An 18,707-nucleotide genomic window follows, 5' to 3' on the forward strand; every position below is an offset into this window, starting at 1 on the left:
TGCTTGAGCCAGGGAGGCGGTTGGACTTAAGATAACCTCCAGGGGTTAGAAGACATGGAAAAGGGCAAGGTGCTCAATGCTGTTTTTGCCTCCATTTGTCCTGGTAAGTTGTGTTCTCAGGCCTCCCTCGCCCCTGAGCCTGGGACGGAGTTGGGGGAGCAGGGCTATTGCGAAAAACCTTGACAAGTTGCAGAAAGAGGACAGTAGTTCAACATCATGAAGTTCAACACAGGCAAATACAAAGTTCTGCTCTGAACAACCACATGCACTCGTACAGGTGGGCATCAACTGATTAGAAATCAGCTCTGGAAAGGAAAGAAGCTATTCCCTGCTATGCCACACTTGTGCATCTTGACTTCTGGGCGCAGGACCAGGAAGACATGACATACTGTAGTGAGCCCCACATCAGGCCATGAGGATGGCTGGGGGCTGGAGCACATGGAATCACAGAATGGTTTGGGTTTGAAAGGACCTTAAAGATCATCTAATTCCAACCCCCCTGCCATGTGAAGGGACACATCCTGCTAGATCAGGTTGCTCAAGGCCCCATCCAACCTGACCTTGAACACTTCCAGGGATGGGGCATCCACATCTTCCCTGGGCAACCTGTTCAACTCTTTGTCAGGGAGTGTAGTGATAGGACAAGGAATAATGGCTTTAAACTAAAAAAGGGTTGGTTTAGATTAGATGTAAGAAGGAAATTCTTTACTCAGAGGGTGGTGAGGCACTGGAACAGGTTGCCCAGTGAAGTGGTTGGAATTAGATGATCTTTAAGATCCTTTCTAACCCAAACTATTCTGTGATTCTATGACTTCTTCAGCACTTCTTCCTCCAGGGCTTTGTCCCATGGTACTCTACCAAGTAGATCCCTGAAGAGGAAAAAGTCTGCCCTCCCAAATTCCAGGGTAGCAAGTTTGCTGTGCTCCCTCCTTGCTGCATTCAGAATCCCAAACTGCACCATTTCACGATCACTGCAGCTAAGGCTGCCTTTGAGTTTCACATTCCCCACTAGTCCCTCCTTGTTGGTGAGAATGAGATCCAGCATAGCACCTCTCCTTGTTGGCTTCTCTATCACTTGGAGAGGATGTTGTCAACAGCGCATTCCAGGAACTTCCTGGATTGCCTAGGCCCTACTGTGCTGTCCCTCCAACAGATATCAGGGGGGCTGAAGTCCCCCATGAGAACCAGGGCTTGCGAATGTGAGGCTTCTATCTGTTATGTGCATTAGCATACAGACATTTAAGTTGGGCCCATGATGAAGCTGACTTACTGGCTGGAGTGGTGGACTTCTTTTGTGCTGGTCTTCAGGTTCTCTTCTGCTGACCTGTGACCCTCCTCCAGACTCTGGGCATCTGTCACTGACACTGGCATCAAACTGGGAGTAGAGGGATGGATTGAGGTTCCCCTCCCCTGGCAACTATAGTTTAAACCCTCTTCACCAGCTTGGCAAGCCTATGATCAAAGACGCTTTTTCCCCTTCTCTGACAGGTGGACCCCCATCAGCCCCCAGCAGACCAGGTTTCTCAAAGAGAGTCCCATGGTCTAACTAGCTGAACCCCTGCCTGTGGCACCAGTCACGCAACCATCTGTTGATTTGCCAGATTCAACTGCTCTTTTCAATCCCCTCCCCTTTGACTGGCAGGACTGATGAAAAATCTACCTGTGCTCCTGAGTCCTTTACCGCTGCTTTCAGGGCTCTGTAATACCTAATGCCTACCATGACAAGCTGCAAGAGCTGGGTTTGTCCAGCCTTGAGAAGAGACAGAGAAGAGGAGAGCCTATTGCTGAGTGCAACTGCCCTATGGGAGGTACAGTGAAGACAGAGCAAGGCTCTTCTTGGAGGTGCACAGCAACAGGCAACAGATACCCCTTGTAACATGGGATACTGACTCAATGTAAGGAATTTTTTAAATTTTTATATAAATCATGATGGTAATCAAAAGGGAGGAATCAAATAATAACTTGTTTGCAATATGAGAATATTGGAGACCTACACTTTGTAGTATTCTTGTGCAATGTTAAGAGTGCGGGAGATGGCTTGCTTCTTTGCAGAAATGGGAAATGCCATGTGTTTCTCTTTCTACCTCTGATTTTAAGTGTGTCAGCAACAATGAGGAGTAGAATTCAAGAAAAGCTCCAGCTCTAGATTGAACTCAGGTAAGAATATTTTACTTCTATGAGTTTTAAATCTGGTGCACTCGGTATTGCAGAGATAAAAAACTGCTATCCACTCTATTTTCTACTGCATCCTCTTTCAGTCTATCTACCATTTAAAGTATTTACCCACATTAACAGCTTTCTGTTCAACTCTATTTAATTTCCATTGCATTTTTGTTATTTTCTTTTTCAAAAAGCATGGATGGTGTCTGAAGAGCAGGACTAAAATGCTGTTGGGAGGGGAGAAGCCTCAGATGACCACGAATGATACCTTCTACTCTACATTATTCTGTTACTTTAGCAGTCTGACAATTTACTTACTCCCATTACATTCAGTGCCAGACTTCCAGATTTCTATTTGCTTTGCCTGAGACTGTAAAGACTCTATTGCAAAAGTATCACCTACTCTCAGCACATTAATACGTTCCCCTATCCACAGCATTATGTCACTGCAGAGTAATACTGCCAGGTGCTGCATGATGCACACAGTATATCAGAGAAGCTACTATACACAAGGTCCTCTTCTTTAGCTTCTATCTAACAGACATGATCTTGCCTCCAGGACTTCTTTGCATTTTAAGCATGTTCAGGAATATTTGTTGTCAATATTCTGTATGAAATCAAATCCCTAAGCTCAGTTAATGATACTGTTTAAATACTCACAATCGGAGTTTTGACCAAGACCCCAAGGAAATTAGGAAAGACTGAAATATCCAAAAGCATATTTGCAATCTCCAAGAGTCTCTTCCCTCCTTCCAAGCTGTCAGTTAAATATGGAATGTGCTGGAAGTGTCCTAAGATATCTGAAAATTGCATATTAGCTACACCAGAAATATACGTTTTTTGACAAGGATGACAGGAAGCTCAGTATCTTGGTCACAATGACCTTCTCTGAATCTAGGCATTTTTTTAGCTTAACTCTCCTGAGGATCTCTGTTTAGCTGTCATTCTTAGAGTAGGACTAGCACCCAAAGAGCCGATCCAATCCCAACAAAGCATGCATGCAGTAGCCACTGTATTTGAAATGTTATACTGTTGTACATTTTACATAATAACTCAGCAGTTAGAATGATTCCCCTTGATGTACAATACCGTAATTCAATTCCCCTTTTTTTTTCCTCTGAGTGGATTCGAACTCTTTTTTCTCCCTTTAAGAAAGAAACCTGGCCCACTCTCCCAATGCTATTTTAGTATGGATAAAAGATGTAGGAAATATTGCATTTTCCTAGAGAATTGGTGCCACTCTATTGAAAATAATTCATAACTATACAGACATAGAGAATTAACACACAAAGTCCAAGGCACTCACTTGGATGTTAGAAAACCTGGATTCTGGTCCCGGCAACCATAGCAGTTTCTGTGTTTTAGATAGTGTATGATTTGCATGTGACAGTGCTGAGCTGACTGACCAGCTTACCTGATGATATGGTTTATCACTATAGGGTCTGGTGGCAGCAGTAGGTTAGTGAGTCTCTGAGGAATTTCAGAAAACTTTAGCCGTGGACAGTCAAAGATCTGGAATATAATAAAGCATATTATCCTTGTCCAAAACCTAATTTGCAATTAAACAAGTAAATCAATGATTCAAAAGTAATGGGATTCTGCAAGCTATCGTTCTGTCTGCTTGCACAGTATCAGTTTTTGGTCACTTCTGTCCCTGTAAATTGATACTGCCCTTACAATCTGGGCTAGCTGGCAGCAGCAACAGATGCTAACGCTTTTGGGTGTCCCACTTTTAGTTTAGCTGCGTGAATGGTACAGCCTGATTTAATGGGTCATCAGGATCAACTACATCAAAACCATTCACTGAGGGTTTGTGGAAGCTTATCATAAAGAAAACATTTTTTTTCCCAGAATAAACTTAAAAGCAGTCTGCTTTATTCTCCAAAGTATGTTTCCTGCAGCATTTTCTGCTAAAGAAAAATACAATAAAATATTTTAGGATTTTAAAATCATTTGCAGTTTTTTCAGTTGTTGTTGGTTTGTTTGTTTAAGAAAAAAAACTCAGCATGTTTTTTCTAAAACAAACAAACAAACAAACAAACAAAAACAAAAAACAACCCTCAACGTGGTTGTATTTATTTTAAACCAAAACCCAAACAGCATCTTGGAAGGGAACCACTCCCTTCCCAGTAACTCAGCATCTTATGGCTTCCTTCTCTTTACTATGTTTCTGAAGCTAAATATATGTTGAATTGTGGAAAAAAAAAATCTTTTGAAAACGATCAAAATCTGCAGTCTATGGAAATTTTCTGTGAGTGACTGCAGTGTCTTGCCATGAATCTAGAACCACTTCTTACACTTTAAGTTTTCAGAAATATAATTACTACATTTTTTTACCGAAAGTTTTAATGCTCTGAGTAGGTGAATAGGCTTTTCCCTAAAGGTACTCCATTTAAACTGTTTTTTAAAAAAAGCTATCTAGATACTATTATTTGCCTTAACATATAAAATTGTATGGAGACAATTTGGAAAAATGTTGAGGCCAATGGAAAGGAAAATGGAAATGCCTCAGGAAAAATATATCCTCCTGACAGAAGAGAGATGCTACTTTTATTATTGTATCCTGTAGTGGGTCTGGCTGAGATGGAGTTAACTTTCCCTGCAGCAGCCCATACAGTGCTGTGCTCTGCACTTGTAGCCAGAACAGCAATGTTTTGTCTATTGCTGAGAAGTGCTGGCACAGCATCAAGACTCTCTCCAAACCCCCCTAGAACCGGCAGGCTGTGGGTGGACAAGAACTGTGGAGGGGACATCACCAGGGCAGCTGACCTAAATCAATCAAAGGGATATTCCATACCATATGATGTCAGACTCAGCAATAAAAGGTGGGAAAGGGGAAGGAGAGGGGAGGCTCTCGTTATGAAGATGTCTGTCCCAAACAACTGCTACGTGTATTGAGGCCCTGCTTCCCAGGACATGGCCAAACATTGCTCGTTGATGGGAAATAGAGAATATATCTATCTTTTTCTCTCTCTGTGCTTTTGCATGGCTTTTATTAGTTTTTTTCCTCTTACTTTTCCCTTTAATTAAATTATCCTTATCTCAACCCCTGAGCTTGTGGTTTTTTTTTTTTTCTTTCCAGCATACTTTCTCCTCCCTCTCTTCTTCTTCTGAAGGGGAGTGAGAGAGAGGTTGTGGTGGAGTTTAGCTGCCCAGCAAGGTAAAACCATAATTGCTGAACATGCCCGCATCCATGAATTTAGCCACTTAGTTTCTAAAGAGTGATGAATCTACCAAATCTACCAAATCTGAGTCTGCAATTCACTATTTGATAGAATCATAGAATATCCTGAGTTGGAAGGGACGCACAAGGATACATAAAGTATGAACTGCTGTACTGGATCAGACAAAGGATCTATCTGCTACACTATCCTCTTGATAGCCATCAAAAGTAGATGCTTGAGAAAAAACTATAAGAGAAAAAACATAATAAGAAACATACATTGGTCCTTCCTCCCCACCCCCAAAAAAATACCTCTCCTAGTCTCACAGCTTTGCAATTACCTGGGGCACACAAACAGGGACAGGGAAGGCGTGGTAGTTTGCATGTCAGTTCCAGTTGAAGGGCATGTGGGAAAGGCTGTGTACCTTGCTCACTGACACTGCAAGCTCCAATAATAGTTGCCTAGACAGGCAAACCCAAGTTGGACAGGGCTTTGAGCAAGATGGTCTAGTGGAAGATGACCCTGCCCATGGCAAAGGGGTTGGAATTAGATGATCTTTAAGGTCCCTTCCAACACAAACCATTCTATGATTCTATGATTCTACGACAGGACGGTGGGCACTCATTTTATAGGCTGTAGCTCCAGATGGGGTGTCTACTACACCTACCCAAGGGCTGTCTGACACTTCCACCCAGACAGAGCTGCTGAAGGGAGAGGCTGCAGTGCAGACCTCAGGCTGCACAAAATCTAGACCTTTCTCTTGTGGCAGGGACAGGCAGCAAACCTGCCTGCAAAAGGTGTGCCCAGGTGGAGGACCTCCTGCAGCAGGTGGCTGAGCTGCATGAGGTGGCGAGAAGGCTGTGCAGTATCTGGAAGGCTGAGGAGGAGTTAGACAGGTGGTTTCATGCACAGTGGACCTACAGCCAGAAATTCCCCCTTAAGACTACACAGAAGGGAGTGATACCAAAAACAGAAGAATGGAAGCTTGTTACAGCAAGGACCAGCAGGAGGAAGAGAGACTTCCCCCATTGCTTGAGGTGCCCTTGCAGAACCATTTCACTGCTCTGGGGACTGCAGAAGAAGGACCTGTCACGTGAGGGGAGATGCTGGTATCGACTGAGCCAACTCAGCCTGTTCCACATATAATGACCAGCCTAACCAAGAAACAGCGAAGGTTGATAGTAGTAGGGGAGTCTCTTCTGGAGGGAGTAGAAGTGTCCATTTGCTGACCTGATCTACTCTCAAGAGTGATTTGTTGCCTACCAGGGGCTCGTATTAGGGATGTTGCCAAGAGACTACCAAACCCTGTACAGCCCACAAACTACTACCCACTGCTGTTATTTCATGTAGGCATCAAGGACACTGTCAAGACCAGCTGAAGGCATATCATGAAGGACTACAGAGCCCTTGGAGTATCCATAAGAGGCTCTGGAACACAGGTAGTCTTCTCTTTGATCCTACTGGTTAAAGAAAAGTGCTTTGAAACGACCACGTGAATACTGTGGATCAATGCATTGTTGCAGGATTAGTGATATAAGCAGGGATTTGGCTTTTTAGCCATGGGACTCTTTTTGAGAAACTGGGTCTACTGGGGACTGATGGGGCCTGTCTGTTGGAGGAGGGGAAGATCATCTTTAGTTACAGACTTATCAACTGGTGGAGAGCTTTCAGCTGATTTTGCCGGGGGAGGGAACCTCAGTCTACCCAACATTTATTGGTTCTATGCCAGCATCAGCAATAGAGGTGCATAGCCAAGAAAGGAACCAGAGGTCAACGGGAGAACACCTGAACAACACCACAAAGGCATTCCAGACACTTCATCCAATAAAACAGTTTCATTAGGAGCCCAAATTAAATGCCTCTACGTGAATTCATGCAGCAAGGAAAATAAACAAGGGTTAGTGGAAGCTTTACTTAAGTCTCAGGGATGTGATATCATTGGCTTCATTGCTGGGATAGATTGTTACAGGTTCTTCAGTAGAGATGGAGGTGAGAGGAAGGAGAAGAGGTGTAGTAGTTCTTTGTGTTTTGGAATGCCTTGACTGCATGGAGCTGGGCAATAGTGATGAAAGTGTTGACTGTCTCTGGGGTAAAAGTCAGTGAAAGGCCAATAAGGCAGATACGATGGTTGGAAGCTGTTACAAACAACCCAATCAGGATGAACATGGAGATGAAATAATTTACAAGCAACTAGGAAAAGTCTCACAAACACTAGTGCTTCTTTTCAAGAGGGACATCAACTTCTCAGATATGTGCTGGAAATACAGTACAGCAGAGAGGAAACAGTCTAAGAGATTCCTGGAGTGTGTATGGAAGATAACTTCCTGACACAGGCAGTGAGTGAGCAAACTAGAGAAGGTGCCCCACCTGACCTGTTTACAAACAGGGAAGGACTTGTGAATGATGTGATTGGTGGAGGCTGTCTTGGGCACTGCAATCACAAAATGATGGAGTTTTTTGATCTTTGGTGAAGAAAAGAAGGTGGTTAATAGAACTGCTACCTTGGATTTCCAGAGGGCAGACTTTGGCCTGTTTAGAGACCTGGTTGATAGAGTCCTTTGGGAGGTGATTCTGAAAGGTAAAGGAGTCTAGGAATAAACTTCTTCAGGAATGAAATCTTAAAGGTGCAGGAGTAGGCCATCTCAATGCACCAAAAGTTTAGCCAGTGGGGGAGAAGACCAGCCTGTCTGAATAGAGAGCTTCTTCAGGAATTTGGGAAGAAAATGAGAGTTTATGAACTCTGGAAGAAGGGGCGGGCAATGCAGGAGAACTACAGAGCTGTTGTCAAGTTGAGCAGAGAGAAAATTAGCTAAAGACCAACTGGAATTCAATTTGACTAAATTTTTTACTTTGCAGTAAAAGACAATAAAAATGCTTTTATAAATGTATCACCAGAAAATGAAGGATTAATGAGAACCTCCATCCTTTATTGGATGTGAGGAGAAATGTAGCGATGAAAGATGAGGATAAGGCTGACGTGCTCAATGCTTTTTTTGCCTCAGTCTTTATTACTAAGACCCAGGGTACCCATCCCCTGAGTTGGAAGACAGTGACAAGGAGCATGCTGAAGCATCTATAATCCAATGGGAACCTGCAGATGACTTACTACATCACTCGAATGTTCGTAGGTCTATGAGGCCAGATGGGACTCATCCAAGAATACCAAAGGAGCTGGCAGAAGTGCTCACCAAGCTGCTTCCCATAATTTACCAGCAGTCCTGACTAACTGGAGAGGTCCCTGTTTATTGGAGGTTAGCAAATGTGACTCCAAGCTGCTACAAGAAGGGCAGGAAGGAGGATCCAGGGAATTACAGGCCTTCCAAGAAGTCCAATGGCATCCTGGCCTGCATCAGAAACAGTGGACCCAGCAGGACTATGGAAGCGATTGTCCCATTGTATACAAGGCACTGGTGAGACCACACCTCAAATACTATGTTCAGTTTTGGGCCCCTCACTACAAGAAGTGTGTTAGGTTGCTAGAAAGCAAGACATGAGGAGCAACTGAGGGAACTGGGGCTGTTTAGTCTGAAGAAGGAGAGGCTGAAGGGAGACCTCATCGCTCTATACAACTACTTGAAAGGAGGGTGCAGCAAGGAGGGTGTCACACTCCTTCCTTAGGTAACAAGAGAGAGGATGCGAGGAAATGGTCTCAAGCTGTGCCAGGGGAGGTTTAGATTGGGTATTAGGTAGAATTTCTTCACTGAAAGGGTGATCAAGCATTGGAACAGGCTACCCAGGGAAGTGATGGAGTACCCATCCCTGGAGGTATTGAAAAGATGTCTGGACATGCCACTAGGGGACGTGGTTTAGTGATGGGACTCTAGGTCAGGTTGATGGTTGGACTTGATGATCTTAAAGGTCTTTTCCAACCTAGGTGATTCTATGATTCTATGTTGCATTTATAACAGTGCAAGATTTTTTTTCCATTGATTCCAGTGATTAATCACTTTGAGAACTACATATATTTTTAGCATCTGTAAAGTCCTTTGGGTTGTTTTTATTTTGCTACCCTCCAGATTTAGTCAATGACCTCTAATTCTTCACCAAAATAAAAAATAATTACTTCTTGTTCACATTTTCCATTCTGCTCATGAGTTTTCAAATCTTTTTAATTCCCCTTTTCCATCTCCTCTTCAGGATGGCACAAACAAAACTGAGTCTTAATTGGTTATAGAAAAATTGAGAATGGAAATTAAATCATCTAAGCATCAGAGTGAACAGCCCTGTAATTTTGACAAAAAAAAAATAAGGTTTTAGGATGGAATTTTCACTATATACGAAAAAGAATGCAAGACAGCATGCTGTAATTCTCAAGAACAAAACAAACAAACAAACAAACACACAAAAACAACCTGCAGGAGAATGACTATATAATCCAGATCACTTTGGTTCTATACTCCCAAAAATACCCACAAAATCTCATGATTATTTTGTTGTATTTTGTATTCTCAAATGTGGAAAAAAACATTCTGCCTTTACATGACAGTGAAACAGTTAGACCCTTTCTTCTTGGAAAGGCTATGACTTTTTTAGGAGTGATGAACCACCTTGATGTATTTTTTGACAACACTGCACATGGAGGCGTTTACTATATTTGTTACAGTGTCTGTTGAAAGCCATTCAGCATTGAAGAAACTGCAAATTATTAAGGGAAAGCAAAATTCAGTAATTTCTGTCCATCCAAAATTTGCAGATGGATATTATAGATTGCCTCTGAATAGCTGTGTCCAAAAAGGAGTTACCTGCTGGAAGTACTTGTCACAATTAATGTATTCCTTGTCATGGGAGTCTTGCAGCTTATTTGTTTTGATGTACTGCCAGAGAGCCTGGATGATGGCAGATCGGGTCTGTGTGTGTATCCCCAGCAAACGTGCTAATCGTGGGTCCAGTTTAAACTGTGGAGGCTGCAACAGAAAGACAAGAAGAGAGAGATGGCAACGGAGAAAAAAGTAGATGCATGCACTGATAGAGATTTTCAGCTTCAATTCTCTGGGGACTTTATTCCTCAGGTGAAATACCCCATTCAGTGGTAGAGGTTATAGAAATATAAATTGCCTAGATGTGTACCACGGTCATGCTCTGGAACAGCTACGTCTAGCATTTGAAAAAGAAAGAGGGACATTGTACATGTGCTATGCACAAAGACTACCTGAATCACATGCTTTAGATAATGAGTTGCTTGCAGAGTCAGAAAATAATTTTCCTGTTTACCGTTGATGCATAATCTGACTTTAGGAAGCAGGAGATGAAGAAGAATGGTCCTTCCTCTGAACTACTGGAGATTAACCACAGACAGGGAGCATGAAGTCAGGATGATGCTTTTGCTGTTCCTAAGAATTGAACAGCTGCCTCCCGCCAACAAATTCCCTTGGAACTCTGTTTTTCCAGCATGTTCCCAACATTCTGCTGCAAACCAGAAAATTTACCTGACCACAACTACTCAATGGAATGTATTTCTTCTGACCTCTGTGGTACAACTCTTCAATTAGTCTGTTTTATATCTCTAATTCCTTAGATACCTTAGAGTCTGGTGCCTCTTCAGGTGTACCCATGGTCATGTTTAATATTTGTCACATTCTTCAGCAAGGATTACCTTGTTGGGTGCCTGGACACCCAAAGCCAGATTTATAACAAGACGAGACTTCAGAATAAGAGAACATCTATTTAAAAGCATAAATTTATAATAATGGTGAACATAAACTCTAATGGTATTTTCCTAGCCATAAGGATTCTCACTGGCTCTATCAGTATCTCAGTTAGCTCACATACTCCCTAAGATAAGTAAAATTTTCTATAAACATAAAATGTAGTGTCTTTATTCTGGATAGATGCCATTTGCATGGGGCAGGGGGGAAGTGAATGGCACAAAATGAATTCTTAAAGTTATGCAGTAAAAATGTATCTAAGACTGAACTGCCATTGAAAAGGGAGATCCTATCTCTTCACAGCAGTGCATTTTTATCCTTTTCCTTAAGACAGTGACCTTTCCTTTCCTTTCCTTTCCTTTTTTTCCTTTTTTTCCTTTCCTTTCCTTTCCTTTCCTTTCTCCCCTTTCCTTTCCTTTCCTTTTTTCCTTTCCTTTCTTCCTTTCCTTTCCTTTTTTCCTTTTTCCTTTCCTTTCCTTTCCTTTCTTTCCTTTCCTTTCCTTTCCTTTCCTTTCCTTTCCTTTTTCCTTTCCTTTCCTTTCTTTCCTTTCCTTTTCCTTTCCTTTCTTTCCTTTCCTTTCCTTTCCTTTCCTTTCCTTTCCTTTCCTTTCCTTTTTCCTCTCCTCTCCCTTCCTTTCCTTTCCTTTTTCCTCTCCTCTCCCTTTCCACTTCCCTTTCCCTTTCCTTTTCTGTTTCCATTTCCTTTATTTCCCTTCTCGCAGAATATCGCTAACTCTGAAATGAATCCATTCCCTGACTTTTTTTGTGTTCAGCCCACAAATATTACTAATACAATCAAACTAGTACTGACAAAAGAGAGGAAGAAGAAATGCCTGGACTTGAGAATAATGTCAAGTCTATCCCTTCCAGGGCAACGTTTATACCAGATTACAGTGACAATGTAACCAAAGTTTAATAACCCCAGAAATCCGTGTGGTCTGCTCTGAGAAAAATGCTGCCACAGCTACACAGCTGGTTCAGGCATCACTAGCAATAGCCACTCTTTTGAACTGCAACATGTAGGACACCCCCCACCCCGCCATGTGCATCTTATCTGACTATTTTGTAAGAAGCCTGAGGAGGAAATGCATATTCTTTCTGCAGGTGTTACTAATCATCATCATGCCAAGGATAACATTTTGGTAGACTACAACAGAAACTTACTTTATGTGTCCCCTCAATATTTTAAATCATCTGGCAGTTTGGTATCATTCTAACCTCTTTCAACCATGTGAAGTTTTGTTTCCAAATATATTATCTTTTGAGGTATGTAAGGGGATGAATTTGCTTTGTTGCTCTATGCCCCAATGGATGTATTTTCCATAGCAAAAGCAACACACTGACCTGGTAATCCAACATGAGGAGTAATGTGCACCGCACACTGACATCACCAGGTCTTTTCACCTGGAAGCCATCAGTCTCCTGAGTTGTGGGAGTTCTGTGCCACTGCCAAAGGAAATAAAATTAACATGGTCAGTCTTTTTTTCATTGATACGGGAAACTCTGTATGTGAATCTTGCACAGCGCTCCAAGCAAGAATAAAACAAGTAACAAGACTCCTTAAGATCTTGCAATTAGAAAAAAAAACAAATGAGCAAAATCTTCACGATTTCTTGCTCCGCTCTTACAGTACAGCCTGTTGTGATGCTAGTATGCTTTACTTGTCAGGAGAAATGTGCACAAATGTTTTAATTACATACATTCTTCTTCTAAGAGATACCCTACATCACTACTACATCTGTAATTCTGAAACCTTTGAAAACACCTTAAATGAGTCAGTGAATGCAAGGTAACTTAAACAAGGCAGATAACAGGCACATAGCTGTTCATCTGTTATAGTACTGGGTTTGTATGCAAAGGTGCATTAACTTCTTACCTCCACAAGGTGGTTGTCAGGTCCATAAAGATCTTTGTCCAGTTCAATGACTAGACTCTTAAAAAATGATGAAAACTTCCGTTTCTGTTTGCTGAGCTGTACAATCAAAAGAAACAGAAATGTTTAAGACTGCATATATTACCCCATGTTCTGTGCTTCCTTTTCAAGCTTTCTCTTTCTCTTGAACTTTAACTCCCATATAGATCACAAGAGTGAACAATCTAATTGAGATTTCCCTCTGATAGATGCAGGGAAATATGCAAAAATCTAGAAGTGGTGGAACAGTATGCACTGAAGGAAAGATTTCCCTGACTGTCTTAATGTTATCATAAAGGACTGTCTTTTGATGTGAACAAGGTAATTGTATGCCTTTTATTTTAAGTTTGTATTTTTTTAATAAATGCTAAATTCTTGTTCTGACTTATCAGAGAGCAGTAAGTTTTACAGATTAGTCATACCCTAAGTAAAAGTATTTTCTTTACATTTTGCCTTTTCATTTAATTATTAGTATTCACCATTTACTATGCAGTTCATATTGTCTAAATTAAAAGCTGGGTGGTCTATGTCATATATTCTGACTTTCTGGAGAATACAGTCCACAGCATTTGAACGGATTTCTTACCTAATGCAGAAGATATTTTGGAAGTACATACTTCTTTGATTTAAAATTTGCCAGTAATTGAAGAGCCATGATAAAAATTGGCAAGTTGATCCAATAAAGATTTTTTTTGTTGTTAAAATCTATGCTCTAATTTCTAATCTGAATTTGTCTAACTTCAGTTTCCAGATGCTGCAGTTTGTTTACCCTTCATTTTCTAGCACGATTCTGATCCTGATTCATGTATTGTTATCTCCAGAAAGATAGACATGTCTTAAACGTTTTGCTTTCTCCACACATGTACAATCTCCATCTGTTCATCTTATCAAATACTTTTCTTGTAAAGTCTATTCGAATAAGTGACACTTTTATTAGGAAAGTTCAGCCTTCCCAGAGGAAAGTGAAATCCATCACAGGGGTTTCTGATCACTTAGTTAACAAAACCTTTCTTCCATCCTTGCTCTGACCATCCATACATCCTCTTGCACTCACCAGATGCAATGGCCTGCTCTAGACCTGACTTATCACTCCTATCGTGGCCTGAAACCTGCCATATCATTCAAGCAGTATTCTCTCCATCTCATCCTACCTGTTCTGTCCTTAAGTCTGCTCTATTTCCTGCTGCCCTCCCCATCTCTCCCCAACATTCCCACTATGTTTGTATCCTTCACTCCTTCTGTTGGACATGGTGTCTTCCCAGCAAAAACAAGCCAATGCTGCCATTCAGAGATGTCTGAGTTAAAGACCCCAGTAAAGTCCATCATAACCCTACAGGACAATCTCTAGATCCTTGCCAGCCCCACTGAAGCACGGTCTTACATCATCCAGGAGCTTCCCCTCCACTCGAAGCTCCCATGATGCGATGCTGCCATCAGAGTCATCAGCGTCAGATTTTGCAGGATTAAATGTGTTGGAGATATAAAGTCTCAGTTTCCGCTTTTGCTGTTATACAAATAGAGAAAAGAAAAGTACATATCCAGGTTAAGTACAGAACCTGAGGCAGCCACATGAAATATCACACTGTTAGTACAAAATCTGCATGTTTAGTACAGTTGGACCAGGTTATATAAGAATTTAAGGTTTGGTTATGCATCAGAAAATTCACTGAAGAGCTGAATCTGATAGTTCTTTTCAAAACCAATTGGTAATATAAACACACTAAGAATTTGCTGTAAGTGGAGAAAGGCAGGAGTTTGCAGGGCCAAGCCCCTGAGGGCTATATAACCTGTACTTCTGGTTTAGATATTTGAGAAATCATTCTAAGAAAAGCACCACATGATGCCCTTTCTTTCTGGATACTAGCTAGACTGATAAAATTCAGCTGCACACCTTTTGCTATGTGAATGTCTTTCACAGCTGTACCAGTTCAGATCTGTAAATGGCATTCACAAATCCAGCTAATGCTTCATATTACATGCTCTGCACATCTCTGTCCATCTTAATTCCACCATCATGTAGAGCTTGGTATAGTCTTCCACACCCTCTTGCCCCCATGTTGACATTGACACATCCCTGCTTCCTAACCTTCCCTTTTAACTCTCTTTCACTCTAATCAAACAGATAGCAGCTCCAACATGCTGTGAGACCTGTGTGGAGGAAGGCACTGTGCTTCATCTCTAAGCCAGGTGCTCTAGTCTTTGAGAGAGAGAATCATGCCTACCTACTGTCATTTTTACAGCTTATCTAAGAGAGTTTCCCAGTCACTGTACTGTCTTATGGCTACCTTATTCTTCAGTGCCCTTCTCTCCAAGCACTACGTGGAAAACTTGGCCATGGATTGATGCATGGATTCCAGAAGAGATATCACCAAAATTCATTTGAGATTCTAATCTCAAATATCTGTCTATAATATCATAGCAAAAAGGCTGAAGTCATCAAATTAATGCAGTCAAAACAACCTTCACCTAACATAAAAAAGGAGCAGTCTTGTAAAGCTCTCACACATACACACACGCACACAGAGGTAGACACACACAAAGAGGTACAGGAGAGATGTAAGTCTATAGAACAGAAGATGCAAATTATATATGTGAGGTCAGAGAACTGTAAATCTGATACAGCACAGAGAAATATGGGAGGCAGGGCTGTATGGCCCACATGGAACAAGAAAATGACTACAAATCTAGAGACCACAGTGACAGAAAGGTTTGATTAAAATGGAGCGTCAATAGTATGCAGCAAGAGAGAATAGGATTTTCAGAAGTGCCAAGAGTCTAGAAAATGATGGGTTGACCCAGGTAAGAACAGGCAGGTAGGTTTAAAAAAATCCTGGAAATCCATATTCTTTCTGCATCCTTTCCTATAGGATTTCTGTTGCTGAAGTACTCTTACACTATATAAAATGTTTTTTTCTTTTTTAAATAGCCCAGAATCTTTCTTTGCTGTGAAGGACTAGTGAAAGACTTCACATTTCTAAATTCACAATTCTTCATATTAACCTGCAAATTTTATGTTTTTCTTAAATTTTATCCCCACCTGGATTATTTGCAAAACTGTACCTATGTACATAAGCAGTTTTTTTTTTTTTTTTTCCCCCTTAATAGTTCCTTCTGGATGCTCTACTGATATTTCAGTTTTATATCACTGATTCTATTTCCTCTTCTTTTGATTTCCAATGCATTATCTCCATTACTCCTTTTACTCTGGCAACTCACCCTCTCCTCATACCTCTCCATGTCCAGGTAGGAACTGTATCTGTTTCCTCAAAAGCCTGACATCTCATCCTCTGCAATAACATTCTTGTTCACATCTGAGTATTTTAGATGTCTTCCTTTCTCCTGGCTTTCAGGTTCTAGGTTCCTTAGTTCACCTGAGTTAGCAATAATGGCTAATTCCACTATAAAATACAAAAATCTCTCCTTTAATACTTTCCACTGTTATCATTTTTTTCAAGTCACGCACAAGTCAGGTGCAGCTTACATTTCAGGACTGGTCTCCTGCTGTGTTCCCAGTACTTTCCCTGCTCTGCCAAAGTCAGAGTCAGCTTATCATTTATTTCTCCTACATCTCTCTCTTCAATTTACGGTCTTTCCTTCTACGCAACAAGTTCTCTTTCTCAAGTTTAACAACATAATCCTTTCCTCACCGTAACCCCAATAAGTCAGTCCACTTCTTCTACACCACCATCAGAAAGGAACTTAGAATAATTATGAATAAAAATCCTAAGTAATGGCTATCTTTAAAGTTGTAGGCACTACTGCCAACCAGTGAATGTGGTGGAAAGCTGAGCCTTTAGTCTCTACTAAGCAAAGATATTCCATCTGATAAGCAAAATGTGTAACCCGCACCCTGTGGGTTGTCTTCAGCGTTTGATCAAAAAGATACTGCAAATTTGCAACACTATTAAAACAGTGATTATCTCTTATATGCAACACAAAGAAATATCCTTGATCCTGACTCATAACAAACACCTAAGGAATCAAACAGAGCAACTGCACAGCTGCAATAGAACACCAACAGCAAAGGGGCTTTAAATTTAATTTAAAAAATTTATTAGAACCTGAAGTGGCATAAGGGATCATAAAGAAAGAAAACTCACATTTTTGGTGTGTTTTTTTTTTAAATACTTTTAAAAATTAATAATAATAATAATAATTTCTTCAGGCTTGCCCTTAGTCTAGCAACTCTCAGTGACTTGCTGGGTTGCAGAAAACTCTGTAGAGTCACTTCTGAGGAGACGCAGAGAATTCTATCTTTTTATTCTCTAAGATCCAGCTGTGCTTCTGCTACTTCTTTCTGTCTCAAGCGTCTCCAAATTTCTGTGTGTGCTTCAGCCTTCTTCTATGTGGCAGCTCTTTACCCTTTTTCCTCTCTGACTACCCTCCCCTGCAATCCATATGGAACAATCTCCCCCTCCCTCTGAGGGCTCTAGCAGGCCAAATTCACCTTAGGACATGGCAAACACCAGCTTTCCTCTGTGCAGCTGTGCTACCACCCTTTAAAGAGAATTTACATAATGAACTGCAAACGTGTCAGCCATGACAATTGCCACAATCAAAAACTCTAGACCTGACCTGCAGAATGCAGCCAGATCTGCCAAAGACATTCTGGTAAGCAGCCTAAAAAAATGTGAAAAAGGTATTTGGGCAATTAACATTGCTTGAACAGCCAAACACATCCTTCTCTGTGCAGCACTGTACTGACTTGGAAATGTTCCAGCCTCCGCAACTACCTCCCTGAGGCTGCAGCCAACATGTTCACCTCCTGTTTGTTACTTTACAAGTTACTGCTCCATCTTTTCCTTCTTTCTGCCCTTCTCAGAATTCCCTCTACCACCTCCTCCGTATTCATGTCTAGCATTGCCAGTACCATTGGCCCTTCATAAAAGCTACTTGGAAGAGCTCTTCTCAAGAAATTCTGAGACGACCATCTTGGCACAATACCTTCAAGTTTGAGGAACTAGACAAAGACACCTAAACTTGTCCTGCATACGTTTATCACCAACAGTGGTAATACTTATACTTTGAGCAGTGGCATGTAAAGAAAATACATTCAGAAATCTCTAGCAAAACATCAGAATCATAGCCCTACAAAGATGTTATTTGGATCAGTAGGCTCCTTCTCCTCTGTCACGACTTTCTCCTGCCAATTCTGAGGCACTACTGTCTCACCTGATGAAGCAAGATCCTTTTATACTTTTATAAACAAAGGTTTAGTATGAATCCTTCCTGAGGGATCTACCCAATGAGATAAGACTTCAGTGCTTAAAGCAATACTCCTATCATAAGGATGTCCAGTCTTGGAAGAAAACTGAATTCAAGAAAGAAGAATATGAAGACGGCACAGGCTGGGGTTCTACAGACACTGTACAGATCATAATGTCTGCTATGTTCAAGACATGGACCCAGAATCATTGCACTCAAATTCACTTCTTGACAGTACTCTGAGGTTCCACAATAATGTCAAGTGCAAATCCAGAAGGCTCTGAGAATGACATATTCTTCCATCTCCAGCTAAGCAACTCCATCTCATCCAGGCAAGAAATGATATGTCAGTTATGTACAATTGGTTATTTTGCAGTTCAAATACAGCAGTGCAATATTCTTGGGCAAGAAGCTACTTTCCTTCCTACAGAAGGGAATTCTGCAGAAATTCCAAGCAATGCATACTCTGCCAAAGACCTAAAATCTTCCTTCCCTCTGTATGGAGGCTTCTCAGAGAACAGAAAAACAAAAAACAAACTGTGGCCTTGTTTTTTACAGGTAGGACTCTCAGTACTTTGTAACAAAAACTAGAGGGAAAACATACTGCTGTAGAGCAAGAAG

The 18,707-nt window shown here is 41.2% G+C and overlaps 1 protein-coding gene across 12 annotated transcripts in view; it reads right to left on the reverse strand.

Moving 5' to 3' along the window:
* SMARCD3 (SWI/SNF related, matrix associated, actin dependent regulator of chromatin, subfamily d, member 3) overlaps window positions 1-18,707 on the reverse strand; it is a 111,043-nt gene that overhangs the window by 14,076 nt on the left and 78,260 nt on the right. For 9 of the 12 annotated variants that reach the window (XM_040549878.1, XM_040549874.1, XM_040549865.1 and 6 more), the window contains 6 exons: window positions 14,263-14,385; window positions 12,846-12,941; window positions 12,314-12,415; window positions 10,067-10,228; window positions 3,575-3,672; window positions 1,271-1,375 (listed from right to left, as the gene is read on the reverse strand). In XM_040549878.1, the coding sequence (XP_040405812.1) occupies window positions 1,271-1,375; window positions 3,575-3,672; window positions 10,067-10,228; window positions 12,314-12,415; window positions 12,846-12,941; window positions 14,263-14,385 (686 nt within the window). The remainder of the gene's footprint in view (window positions 1-1,270; window positions 1,376-3,574; window positions 3,673-10,066; window positions 10,229-12,313; window positions 12,416-12,845; window positions 12,942-14,262; window positions 14,386-18,707) is intronic. The other 3 variants (XM_040549868.1, XM_040549869.1, XM_040549876.1) reach the window with 1 other exon arrangement.

This window comes from Cygnus olor, chromosome 2 (assembly GCF_009769625.2).
Source record: "Cygnus olor isolate bCygOlo1 chromosome 2, bCygOlo1.pri.v2, whole genome shotgun sequence".
In the NCBI taxonomy this organism is placed as follows: domain Eukaryota; kingdom Metazoa; phylum Chordata; class Aves; order Anseriformes; family Anatidae; genus Cygnus; species Cygnus olor.